At 40.4% G+C, this 13,176-nt stretch overlaps 2 protein-coding genes across 12 annotated transcripts; one reads left to right on the top strand and one right to left on the bottom strand.

Annotated features, from left to right (window-relative positions):
* The first annotated feature begins 615 nt into the window (after nucleotides 1-615).
* On the top strand, nucleotides 616-3,146 carry LOC126623749 (F-box protein At5g46170). The gene is made up of 2 exons (XM_050292728.1): nucleotides 616-2,126; nucleotides 2,585-3,146. Exon 1 carries the CDS (start codon nucleotides 898-900, stop codon nucleotides 2,104-2,106), a length of 1,209 nt encoding a protein of 402 aa, XP_050148685.1. The 5' UTR covers nucleotides 616-897; the 3' UTR covers nucleotides 2,107-2,126; nucleotides 2,585-3,146.
* A 3,022-nt stretch (nucleotides 3,147-6,168) lies between these two features.
* On the bottom strand, nucleotides 6,169-12,246 carry LOC126622233 (transcription factor TCP2). Of its 11 annotated transcripts, XR_007623378.1 has the most exons (7): nucleotides 11,932-12,246; nucleotides 11,769-11,821; nucleotides 11,403-11,562; nucleotides 8,976-10,907; nucleotides 7,165-7,373; nucleotides 7,007-7,040; nucleotides 6,169-6,433 (listed from the first exon to the last, which is right to left on the bottom strand). XR_007623378.1 is itself a non-coding variant. In XM_050290913.1 (5 exons), exon 4 carries the CDS (start codon nucleotides 10,472-10,474, stop codon nucleotides 9,023-9,025), a length of 1,452 nt encoding a protein of 483 aa, XP_050146870.1. In that variant the 5' UTR covers nucleotides 10,475-10,907; nucleotides 11,403-11,597; nucleotides 11,769-11,821; nucleotides 11,932-12,246; the 3' UTR covers nucleotides 6,169-6,433; nucleotides 8,976-9,022. The 11 variants fall into 11 exon arrangements, 9 of the variants coding, with proteins under 9 accessions (XP_050146870.1, XP_050146869.1, XP_050146877.1 ...); XR_007623377.1 differs by having other exon boundaries at nucleotides 7,007-7,373; XM_050290913.1 differs by lacking the exons at nucleotides 7,007-7,040; nucleotides 7,165-7,373 and having other exon boundaries at nucleotides 11,403-11,597.
* Nucleotides 12,247-13,176: the final 930 nt, after the last annotated feature.

Raw genomic sequence — 13,176 nt, 5'->3', positions numbered from 1 at the left:
ACCCATTTGAGTCAAACCTCATACTTCTTACAAATAAATTTCTCAAAACCGTACTAGTTTGTAATAAACAACATATAGTTTTAAAAACATAAACAACAATAAATAAATAAATTTAACAAACAAACAAAAAACAAATTTTATTGCTTTTAAAAAAAATAATGTCTTTTGTCACTTAATACCATGTCTAGTAAATCAAAATCAAAACTTCATATTTCTTTTTAAATTTGTAAATAAGAGTTCTTAAATTGTTATGACTGATGAATGTTTTATAAAAAATTTAATCATGTTAAATATATTTTAAGGGATTAATTGAAAGTATATAAAAGCTTAAATAGAATTTACCCAACAAGAAAAGAAATCAAAGTTAAGGATGAAAAAGGAGGGTAAAGCCAGCAAAAGTAGAAGCTAAAACCAAGAATAAATTTTACAACAAACAAAACAACGATAGATAGATTAAATTTGTAAACTATTTTTTATAAATTATACGAACGACATTAATAATTAAACTCTTTCTTCAAATTATTAAGAAAGAGTCCAATTACAAAATATGACCTAAAAATCTTGTTTGACCGTATATTACAAACATAATAAATTGCTGTGTCTCTCTCTGTCAATCCCCTAATTTATATCATTTCTCTCTCTCTCTCTCTCTCTCTCTCTCCTCCGGGCATCGTAAAATGACAGAGCAACGAGGCCAAACCCATCAGCGTGGATATTTCTCCTCCTCCCACCAGTTCTTCCCCCCATCCACCTCTTTCTCTCTCTCCGAAATCCCTCTCTGCAACCTGCAATCCGCCATGCCATTTCCCCCCTCAGATCTACCCACCTCCACCCCAATCTGATCTCTTTCCCCTTCTCTCTCCGGCCTAATCCCACCCATAATCCCCAACCGAAACGATGTCGTCTCTGCGCTCAGATCTGACCTTCTCCTCCAGAGTTTATCCGGAACCCTACTCCTCCGTCGACGATGACCTCTTCGATCTCATCCCGGACTCCCTCCTCCTCCTCGTCTTCAACAAGATCGGCGACGTCAAGGCCCTCGGCCGCTGCTGCGTCGTTTCCCGCCGCTTCCACTCCCTCGTCCCCCAGGTTGAAAACGTTGTCGTCCGCGTCGACTGCGTCATCTCCGACGATGATTCCTCCCCCTCCGCCTCCTCGTCTTCCTCCTCCGACAAGTCCCGGACCCCCTTCTCTGCCCTCTTCCGCCTCGTCCTCAGCGGCATTGTCAAGCCTCTGCAGGCGCTCGGCCAGTTCCTGGGACCCAACCGGCGATCCCCGAATGGGTCCCACTCCGCTCTCGCCGTCGATGACCCAGATTCCTCCGCGGCCGACAGCAACAGCCTTGACCAATCCGGCGTCACCCACCACTCCCCCACCCAAGTCTTGAAGAACTTCAACGAGATTCGATTCCTCCGGATCGAGCTTCCCAACGGCGAGCTAGGCATCGACGACGGCGTTTTGCTCAGGTGGAGGGCCGATTTCGGCTCCACCTTAGACAACTGCGTCATCCTCGGCGCCTCCTCCGTCATACACCCGGGACCCACCAAAGCATCGCTCTTTCCGGACACTTGGTCTGATGGGTTGTGCACCACCAACAACGCAGCCGTGGCGGAAGATAACGGAAGCATACCCGACTCGTTTTACACCAACGGCGGCCTGAAGCTGAGGGTTGTCTGGACGATCAGCTCGTTGATCGCCGCCTCCGCCAGGCACTACCTGCTTCAGCCCATCATTGCCGAGCACAAAACGCTAGACAGCTTGGTTCTGACGGATGCCGACGGGCAGGGGGTGTTGCACATGAACAGGGATCAGCTCGAGGAGCTGCGGGTGAAGCCATTGTCGGCCTCCTTGGCCTCGAAGAGGACGCTCGTGCCGGCCCTGAACATGCGGCTCTGGTATGCTCCCCAGCTGGAATTGCCTGATGGGGTTGTGCTAAAGGGCGCGACTTTGGTTGCTATAAGGCCCAGCGAGCAATCTCTGACCGCCAAGAAGGAGGTTTCCTCTGATATGTCCTGGGTTTCGACCGCCTTCGAAGAGCCGTACGGGACGGCGGCCAAGATGCTGGTCAAGAGGCGCACTTACTGTCTTGAGATGAACTCCTTCTGAATCGATTTCGAGTGTCTCAGGTACATTTGCTGTTAATGTATTCGTCTACCTATGATTCGGATTGAATTGGATGGTTGCTTGGGTTTTAATGCCTTTCGGCTGCAATTCAGTGACTAATTGACTTTAAACGTTGGGAAATATTTCTTGTACATTAGAACCAGAAGTCATTCATTTCGTTCTTGTTCTTACTTGCAATCCAAAGTTCCAAAATTTAATGGCACTACAGGTAATTAGGGTGATCTGCGTTCAGAGTCCAAAGTTTCAAAACTGTATTGGATTGACAAGAATATGATCTATAAAGTAGCTTAAAAGTATGTCATTTGATAAATAATCGAACGAGAGATTGGATGAACAATCAAATGCATAATGTTAGGTGGCGATATGGTACTAGTATGTTTTGTGATTTCTGAGTCCGCTCTTGGTTGTCTCTGTGATTCATGGTTTGGTACTGATCTGGTTCGACTTGGGATTTTATCAGGGAAAACAGCGTCCTTCGGGGGAAAATGGGGGAGCGGCATTAAGTTGAAAGTGGAGAAGGGGAGAACAATTTTACCTCATCGGAAGACTAATTTAACCGCGGTGCCTCTCAATTGTGCAACGAATCTGGATTGGAACGATGCAGAAAGAAGAGATACTCCGTTGGAACACGCACTGCAGGTCCTCCACTCTTGTATGCTTGAGCCGAGGTCGAAAATGCTTCATCTGCTGGATGCTTTGCAAGAGTGAGTGCTCACATGCAACTGAGATTGATGTTCTAAAGATTTTGGGACTGCAGTGATCAACTTTTACCTTCCTTTCTTCCAAATGTATGTGAATATTGTAGGTATCATGACACTCTCTCTGGTTATGTGATGTATGTCAAAAGTTCATTTCCGCAACAACTTCCATCCAAAGTTTCCATCCTTACAGTAAGTAACATAAACGTGCTTGGTTCACATGACTGTCGTTTAAGGATCGGTAGGAGGAAGTTCCGAATGATCCAACGATTAAATGTTTGTAAGATAACTTCAATGGAGATTGTGAAGTAATTGTTCCCTTTTCTTCTCCCATTTTAAGCTAGGATCCGTTATGCCCGCACGGACTGATCTCGGTCATTCATGTTTGTGAGACCCGCAAAGCAGGACAAGTTCCGAGCGATTGATCCTGCTTCTGGGTCTCACATGAATTTGCTTCGGCGAGGAGGAGAGGAAACTTGTTTTTTCATCACAAAAAATTATTTTTGCCATTTATGCAATCACGAAAGCACAATTTATGGAAAAATGATTACAAATTAATTTTGGAATATAAAATAAAGAGGGAATTATTTATTCTCTTGATGAGTGAACAAATGCTTTGTCTCCCGATAGATAAACAGGTGGTTCATAAATTAATTATAAAAAAAAAAAAAAAAAATTCTGTTCAAGTGGGTTGAATTTTGTGCGATTAGATTGGGCACTAAATAAAGCATGAAAAAAAATGCCAATTTGTGGTCCTCGTTAACCATTTCTTTGACCTGCCTCATGCAAAACAAAGGTCCGAATCTTTTTTTTTGAACGATTTGAATTTCTGGTCCTTTGGCTCTAAACAATGAGATTCAGAGATTTCTCTACATATATCTTAATTGGAAAAATTGGGATTTAGGATATTTCCAGGTAACGTTCCCCAGCCACGTTTATTTATTTTAATTTTCATTATTTTCCTTTGAAAGAAAGAAAGATGAATTTTGGGTGGAGAATGATTAGTTACTTAATTCAATTCAATTTAATTTAATTTAATTTTAATATCTGAGCTGATTGTCCTCCCACTTTATCTGTTTATTATCACGTGAGATTTCTTTGCTTTGTACACCTACAAACTCACAATCCACGGTAATTAAAACTTGCACTCCAAAACAACCCTATTCACTTAGGGCCATGATGTACATCTTTCATTTATATTTCTCTTCTACGTTATTCATTACTATTATTTTATTTTAACATTGAGGCCACACCACCGCATGACATCGTTAATTATAAGTTATATAACGGGTGAACGATATAGATGATATGTAATGAATTTATCAAAGCATTATAACATGACTGGTTGGTAATACCATAAAACAACGCTTACTGAAATACTTATCATCCGAAAAATTTTAACGATCACGTTTTCGCACGTTGTTACTAATAATACCGTTGTTGAAACAAGTGTGCATTTGGAATATAAAAATATGAAGCCCAATAATCAATCCCTATAATTGAAGAAGTGCACATGTTCCATGTGTGGCCATGTTCCGGTTGATGCTAATATGTGCAAAAGCAAAACTTACTTTCATTGGATGCTCTCAAAACTCAAAAAGAATGAAACTACTTTCAACAAGCTTTCTGAAAAGTACTTAGAAGTGTAGCACTTCGACACATGCTGCTTTTGTTTTTCTGAAAAAAAGTACTTTCAACTAATAACTCTACTTCTTAGGGCTTAATTCATGTAACCATATGTTGGGCCTGGTTCATAGTTTCGTCATTTTAGACCGCATCCATCGTAACATGACGTTATCAATTTACGTGCATAATATAAGTCAATGACATAGTAAATGACACATCCTGATTCCAGTGTCTGGAGGACATTTGAATGGCTATGCTTTGGCCAACACCCGGGGGGGGAGGGGGGGGGGGTTGTGACGCAAGCCAGCTTATTATGCGTACGCTTTGAATATGTTCATGCATTCTCATGTTCTCATATTACTATCATAAGCACAATAGGATGACTTGTGTCACCCCTCGAGTGTCGGTCAGCACATGCCCATCCCGATATTCTCCGAACACTAGGATCGGAGAGTGTATAAATAATACACGCTAATAGAAAAAACTATTAATAAATCGATAGACGTACTATAACAAGAGTCGGATTGATAACACGAATCCCCACGGATTTCTGGAGTTTAGAAGATCATCAACCTCCTTAATTAAGGGTTTGAGTTTGTTTATTTCGATTCTAGTTCTTATTTTTAGTTACAGTTGCCTCCAAAACTTGGTGAGGCATCTGCTACAAACTACAAATGCATTTCGATATCCTAAGTTGAAAAATGAAAAAGTGCCCCATCTAGAATATAATCCAATTTATGGATGTATCAACTAATAACAGTAATTTTTCACTTAAAAGATGTAAAAGAAGCCAGCTAGTCAAGAAAGTATGTTTGTCCCATAAGGGTCCACTTACGTAGTATTGCTTAAGCCTTATTACTTTTGGGCCTACTTCGTACACCTAAGGAACTTTTGGGACCAAGTAATAGACTTAAGGAATTTTTGGGGCTGCTCTCAATTGAATTCCAACATCAAACTTTGTTGGGAAAATTTGCGTTTCAACTTCAAACCAGTAACATCGCTAAACAAACTTAAAGATGAATGTCATATCTACCAGAGTGAGATCATCTCTTGATCTCAAATTCAAGAGCTGACAAACCGAGCACTACAGACCATTTAATTTAAATCATGCAGCCTCCATTAGCTCACTGGATCACCGAACACACAAAATTACGCCCTCATCTCTCTCTCCCTCATACCTCTCTCTTAAATTATCCAGATGGCTGAGTCTGTCAGCGCCGAAATTTGAGAACCAGAGATAATCTCAATTCCACTATTTGCTCTAATTTTCAAGTTACATTATTTCACATTTGATATGCATATAAATCATATGCGTACAAGTTGGGTGAAAATGAGAGAGGTCAAATAAAATATTTCAGCCCTCAATGTAGTTGACTAGCAAAGATTTTAGTTTTAAAAGACGAATATATATAACATATAATGTAAAGCTTAAACTAGTCAAATGATGGAGGATTTGACTGGCCTACGAAAAAGCGAGCACACTTCCTTGGTCAACTAACTAGCCTAACTCAACACAAAAGATTTGAAGATTGCCAAAACATATGATGTAAAGCTTGAACTAGTCAAATGATGAGAGGATTTGACTGGCCTGCGAAAAAGCGAGCACACTTCCCTAGTCAACTAACTAGCCTAACTCAACATAAAAGATTTGAAGACTGCCAACTTAGCATGCATGTTTCAATAACCAAATACAGTGAAGATGACTTGCAGAGCAAGAAAATGAGCAAAAGAATATATAACTTCAATCGAATTGTCAGTTACATCTTCAACACAGACAATGCTATTGCTATTGCGCGCGCACACAGACAGATAAATATATATATATATATATATATATATATCCGAAAATATGGAACTGGAAAATGGTTAAAAGCAGAAATAGCAACAATTTCAGAAGGATAATAATATAAGCTATCATCCGATGCGGAAAACTACATGCTATTCCCCCCACAGCTTTCCACCGTTACTTGTTTAGCTTCACTTTCCTGCATTAAACATTATCACTGCAATTACCATGCATGAATTAAAAAATCCAACTTTGAAATATAAGACAACGCCTGCAATAAACTCAAGGGAAAATGCAACTTCGTAATAAATTCAAAGTCCGAATCTCGACCGCACTTTCGAAGGCAAGTATAAAGCAATAAGAACACTACCAAGGATTGATCACTACTGAAATGGACCAGGTTTGAAATACTACAAGGATAATTCAATCCGACTAAGAAATTATAGAATCCATGAGGCTTAATTTTATCCGACTAAGAAGTTACCCAACTAGCAACATTAATACAAGTATTAAAGCACGGAATGCAGGAAAGATGAAGAAGAAGAAGAAGACGACACGTTCATATCTTTCCTCCAACGGCCATCTTACGAGGCTTCCACGACGCTACTGTGAGAGGTTTTGTTTTCTGGGAAATACTATTGTCATTTATGTTCTTATGTTTATTGGTGGTTTTGTGGTTTGAGGTTTAAGATGTGTGGTATGTGTTGCTAACAAAGATAAAAGGTTATCCAGAACAGGAATTCTTGGAATACATACAAGAACATGTACGGACTTTGAAAAAATTCCTTTGACCAAGCATGCATCTCCTGCAATTCTTTTCTGTTTCAATACATGTTTCAGCAAAACGAGAACGAGACAGAGAAAATCTTAAAACAAGAATTTGCAACACCAACCAATACAAAACAGAGGAAAAAAAACAAATTTGATTACGTGAAGCTTACTTGTTATTGCATTAGTTTTGTTATTAATGGCAGTTATTGATTCTGTCACCATATTTGTCAAATGGGTAGTGCCATCCACGCACCTATGTTTACTTCTCACATGCTCCTCTCAATTTTCGACCGTCGGATTGAATGAATTGAAGATAAATGGTCAAAAAGGGTGTGTGAATAGAACTTGCTTTGTCAAATGTGGAATCCCTTGGAACGTAAACATATTAGTAAGAAATATTTGAAAATAATCAACTAGCCTTGCTTAATAGTATTTTAAAAGATGTCAAGTTCGAATCAACCAAACAAAAAACTATATATTAACAAGAATGAATATTAATTTTGTATCCATGTCTACCATCCCCAAATGACCCACTTTAACACAGTTTTATGGGAAATGTTTGATTGAATAATTTTTATTTCAAAAGAAGAAAAAGTATATTGTTACTCAAAAATATATGTACGGCAATAGAGGAGCTTCAACTATATTAAAGTTGAAGTTCAAGTTGTGGATGAGTAACTGAGATCTCACATCGGAGAAATATCTCAACAATCTATAAATTAAGAGTTTATGTTCCATTAAGATTTAAAATTAAGGTCTTGTTTGATAAAATCTCACAGCTCAAGAGGTCTACACTTTTGAGGTGGAAACAAACTACAACAGACGTACCAACTATTAATCCATGTGAACTCTTATGTAATCACTAAAGAAAGATAGTAGAGAAGAGAGATGAGGAGGAGGAAATGAGTGAGAACTAATAAAACTAAACGAAACAAAAACCTATTCAAAACATATTTTAGTTTGAAATTTATAAATATTTTGCTCCTTTCCCTTAAACTCTATCATATTTCTTCTCCATATCACTCCACCTTGTTTTTAGTAATTTTTTTTTTTTTAAAAAATGGGGACAATTGGTGGCAAGCCACGGTTATCCACAATTTCGGGGTCTAAAAGACTCACAGAGGCATTTCAGCCTCCCCCTGGCCACAAGTCTGGCTTCCACACCAGCAGCTGGTTTTGAACCAGAGACCTCCAATTTTTAATTTTAAGGAAACCTCGTAATATTAATGCAAATGCCTGCCTACGTGCCTAGGATCCCTTAACCAAAAAGCTAGCTAGTTAGGGCTCATGCTAATTGCTAAAATGCTAAGCAAACAAAGTTGAAAGTTAGCTCTCCAATATTATTCACCATGCTAAATAATTCACAAAAACAACTCCATGCAAATTATATACAGGTAAAGGCCGACAGTTCGCCGAGCAGTGTGGTGCAGCACGGAAGGGCAGAAAAGAACAATTAAACAATCCTAAAGCTAACCAGAAAAGCAAAAACCTCCTCCGAGTGACAAACCACATGGCCTGAGCCAGGTGAATGCCAACACCTGTCAGCCATCCATGGGCGACCTCATATGCTAAGAGAGAAGGAAACCAAAACAAGAGAACAAACGAGGAGACAACCAGCCGATCCCCCCATTCACTCCAATCTACGCAGGATTCAAAAGCAGACAGAAAACATTGCAATTAAAAACATATATCTCCATCAAACCTTTGGCCCAATGCCTTACTTGTTTATGATTACCAAGAAAAGCAAGCAAACCCTACTTCTGTGCGAAATTAACAATTATATATGTAGATATATACACACACATATATATAAGCTAGGTTTTTAGCTAAGCTAGCTACTCATATGTGAGGCAAAAATAAGCACAGAAATAGAGAAGCAAGCAACCAATGCAAAAGTAAGAAGCAGAAAATGTATATTATATTTGGAGGGAAAAAAAAGGAAAAAGAAAATCAGATTGGTGAAGGTTTACCAGAAAGAAGCTTAGATAGGTTGCCAAGGACTGATCGTTGAGACAAATCAGTTCTTTGCTTTGCCCTTGTGGTCTGCATGCCGGGTTCCGTCTCCGTAGAGTTGCTGCAAGCGGCGATCAAATCCACCTGGGAATTGCTGTTGGTGCTGCTGATGGTGGTGGTGGTGGTGGTGATGATTCTCCATGGTTGGCGCGGCCGCGGCCGCAGCAGCTCCAATGAAGAAGGGTACATTGGACGATCCGTCTATGGGAGAAAACCTCTGAAGGTGATGAGGCATAAGAGACGGTGAAGAGGAAGAATTGGACTGAAGGGTCCCCCTATTGAAACCAGCAAGGCCGCCGGAAGAAGAGATCGAAAAGTTCAGGTTGTAGTCACCGCCATTGCCCGGTTCCGACGAGGTCGTGACCGGGATGAGGTCGGGAACAAACGAGAAGTGCTGAAGCTCCGAACTGTGATGTCCGTGATGATGTTCCCCGGACACATTGAACGGGGAGACAACCGACATTGTCTGCGGAATAGAGTTCATCCCCAAATGGATTTGTCCGGAGAATCCGGCCGAGTGATGAGTCCGGGCCGAGGAGGACAACCCAAGAAGCCCGGGACTGAAGTAATCCATTGGTGCTGGTGCCTTGTGGAACAAAATGGGCTCGCCGCCGCCGCAGCCATGATTCTGCTGATGATGATGAGCAGATGCGGTCCGAGAATCGTTGTTGTTGTGAGCAGTGCCGATGCCGGCGGTGAGAAGTTCAGTGAAAGAAGAATTTTGTTGGGAAATGTTGTGCGGGTAAGCTGACTCAATGCTTTCTTTGTCCTTGTCCTTGGCGGCTCTTTCTCTTGCCCGCTCCCGGGCCTTGGACCGGTTCACCCGAACCTCCGACCGAGAAAGGGACAGCCCGGATCCCTTGCTGGTCTCGGAAGTACTGGAGCAAGCGGATTTCGACAAGGAAAGGTGCTGACTTTGGTTCCCGGTCTGGTTCTGATTCTGGTTGTAGTTCTGATCGAACTCAATCTCTGCCGAATCAAACCCTCCACGCTCGCAGCTCGCCCTCTTCTCGTCGCTGAGCTGCTTAGGCGTGTCGGGGAACGAAGAATTGTTCAGAGAAGGGAGCTCAGCGATGGCATCGGCGGCGGCTTTGATCAGCCACTCAACTGCTTTGCTGGGCTGGTCGTAATTCAACCGATCTTGGAGATCGTAGAACTGTATGGCGGTGGTTACAGACAACCGGACCCTCCGGTCTCTCAACCCTTTTGAAGTCCAGACCTTGCTGTGCCGATCTTTGCCGCCGGAGGCTCTGGAAACGCGGATGATGCGGGAGTGGTGCCAACCGCGGAGACGGTTGCCCGCATCGGCTGCGGCTGTGGTGGCGGCGTCCCTCTTGACTTCTAGGCATGATGGGTCTTGATTGTCGTCGTCTTCGGGTGATGGCTTGTGATCTCTGCTGCTGCCATTTCGGATTCTTGGGAACTTGTTGCTGGCTTGTATCTCCTCCACCCCCATAGCAGTAGTTTCATGCCTTTCTCATACAAAGACTCATTCAATTTTGGGACTTTCTTTTCTTTTGCTTTGGTTCGTTCTTATCCTTCTGCACCACTAGGTCTCTCTAGAGAAAGAAGGGGGGGAGAGAGAGAAAGGGGTTGAATTTGGGGGAGGGAGGGAGTGGTTTTAGAGAGAGAAAGAGGGGGAGGACTGGAGGAGGAGGAGGTGGGGTTGCAGTGTCCTATGCATTGATGACGATAATATTCAGAGAGGGTACTTTGGCTCTGTAGTGATAAAAAGGCCTCTTTTACGGTGCTGATATATCACGGTCCAAGTCAGGCGAGAGTCTCTCTCTCTCTCTCTCTCTCTTAAAGCTTTTTGCAGTTCCTGCAGTGTGCTTTCAAAAGCAGTAAACCAAAGGCTGCACAGTTTAACTCTTCACAGTCTCTCCGCTCTGCCAAAAAAAAAAAAAAAAAAAGCCAACAGTAAATTTTCATATTTCACTTCCATTTTTAATTCCATAAATGTAAAGAAAAAGTGGGAAAATTTACCCAAAATACATCACAATACAGAAGCAAGTAAGAGCAGTTGATCAGATGCCTAAATACACTACACATTTACGCACAAAAAACCCAGCTTTCCGAGATCTCAAGCTAATAAAAGCTAAATGCCTAAACCTAACAAAAGGGTTTTTAAAGAAGATGACCTTTTGAACATAACCTAAGTTAGAAACCAAAAAAAAGCAGAATTAATATGTAATCCCTTTTCTGTTTCAGATTCAAGCAGAAGCAGTAAATGTGAAACAATTTTATTTTTGTTGCCCTAAAAATGCGAGACATATTCGTGCTCTCCTGTATATTAAGCTCAATAAAACACATTAAACAATAAAAAGAAAAAACAAAAAGAAAAGATCATTGGCAGTTCAAATAAAATATGGGAAATTTCAAACCGTGAACAGTGTTGTGGGTTTTGATTTGGTAGAGACAGGTGTCAAGGTATCACTGACTGTTACAACTTAAACAAACGTACAGACAGCAGAAATGGAGCAGTGTGATTCTGTCTGCAGATTCATAAGCAGTTTGAGATTTTGGCATCCAAAGCTCTCAGATCTGCGCATTCAAACTTGATGGGATCAGTTCCTTTGCTGCAAAAAACCCATCCAATCAGAACAAAATCTCTAAAAACTTTATCCTTCCCAATTTCTCCTCCACCTCCGAACTCAAAACCCCATATTAATGACAACCTAATTAACACTAATTACAATTAAAGATGCAAAATTTAAGCTAAATCAAGAAAATTAGACTGATGAAATGACCTAAAATCCTCCTACGTTGCAAGATTTACACTCCGCATACAAATCCAGACTGCCTAAAAAAGGTCAGAAAAGCACCATTAGCTGAAGAACCCAGAAACAAAAAGTAGACAGATTTGAGCTTTATCTGCAGAACGTTGAAAAATTGAGTGAGAAAAAGACTCACAGAAGCTGCATATGTGTTTGTGAGCTGAGAATTCGAGATGGGTTGGGACTTGGGAGGTGAGAGCGAGTTAGGGTTGCTGATGGTGGTGTTTGGCGGGTAAGAAAATAACCAGAGAAAATGTGGGGAATTGATGAAAAGCAGAGGGAGAGGTTTCAAAACTGAAAAATGGAAACTGGGGTTTGAGAGGGTTAAGCAGTAGCTGAAGTAAACAGCGGAAGAAGAAGAGAGAGATGAAGGAGGAGAGAGAGAGTTGTTTGCTTCTTCCCCATTTGAGCAAATCACCGGGCTTATCAGCACACACACACACCGCCGTTCTCTCCACTTTATAGATATACTCTCTTGCTCTCCCTTTTGCCCCTCTTCTCTTTCCTTTTTACCTCTATTGCCATTTATTTTCGTTTGTTAGTTTTATTATTGTTTTTGTTTTTGTTTTTTTTCTAATTATAAATTCCAACAAGAAATAAAACTAGAAAATGGACGGTTAAAGTTATATTGTGCATTTTTCTTCATTTGAAGGAGTGAGCAGTTTGAACTACATAATTAAGATCGAATGTATTAATATGTTGTTGACAATCTATTGAATATTGTCAAACTTTATAGAATATCGAGATATACATCATATGTAGCTAAATAATAACAATCATTATATGATTATGAATTTAAAAGCTAACGGATGTAACTCATGCATGCATGGATGATGGCCAAACTTAGGGTAGACCCCACTATAACACCCACACTTATAAACGGCTAACAATCAACCAAACAACCGAGCAAAGCAAAAGTTAACAAATGTCGTTCATGCACGAATTGATGATCGTCTGTTGCAATTTAGTGCAAACCTCACTTATCAATGGTTGATTGTAGAAGGTGAGTAAATGTTCCTAGCAAACCTCACTTATCAATGTAAACTTAAAAAAGTGTATTTTCTGCGAAAAATGTATGTGTTTAGTTCTAAAATTTGGATCACCATCACTAATTGATATATATATTTTTTTCACCATCACTAATTGATATATAAAAACAAATATTTTATCATATTATTTTTAGACCTATCAGTTCGACTCATGCCTCTTGTCTTTCAGACAAGGTCACAGTAGTTTTCCAAATTTACCCTAATAAATAATTTCTAAGGTAATTGCTGCGCCATTGTCCTATCCTTTAAGATAATGAAATTCACATCTATTTGAATTTTCACGCATTTTCTTTTCAATACGAGAAAGATTAATACTATACATACATCATTTT

Source organism: Malus sylvestris, chromosome 5, assembly GCF_916048215.2.
Source record: "Malus sylvestris chromosome 5, drMalSylv7.2, whole genome shotgun sequence".
Taxonomy (NCBI): Eukaryota; Viridiplantae; Streptophyta; class Magnoliopsida; order Rosales; family Rosaceae; genus Malus; species Malus sylvestris.
Note: the sequence above shows the minus strand (reverse complement) of the source record. Positions and strands in the feature narration are given on the sequence as shown.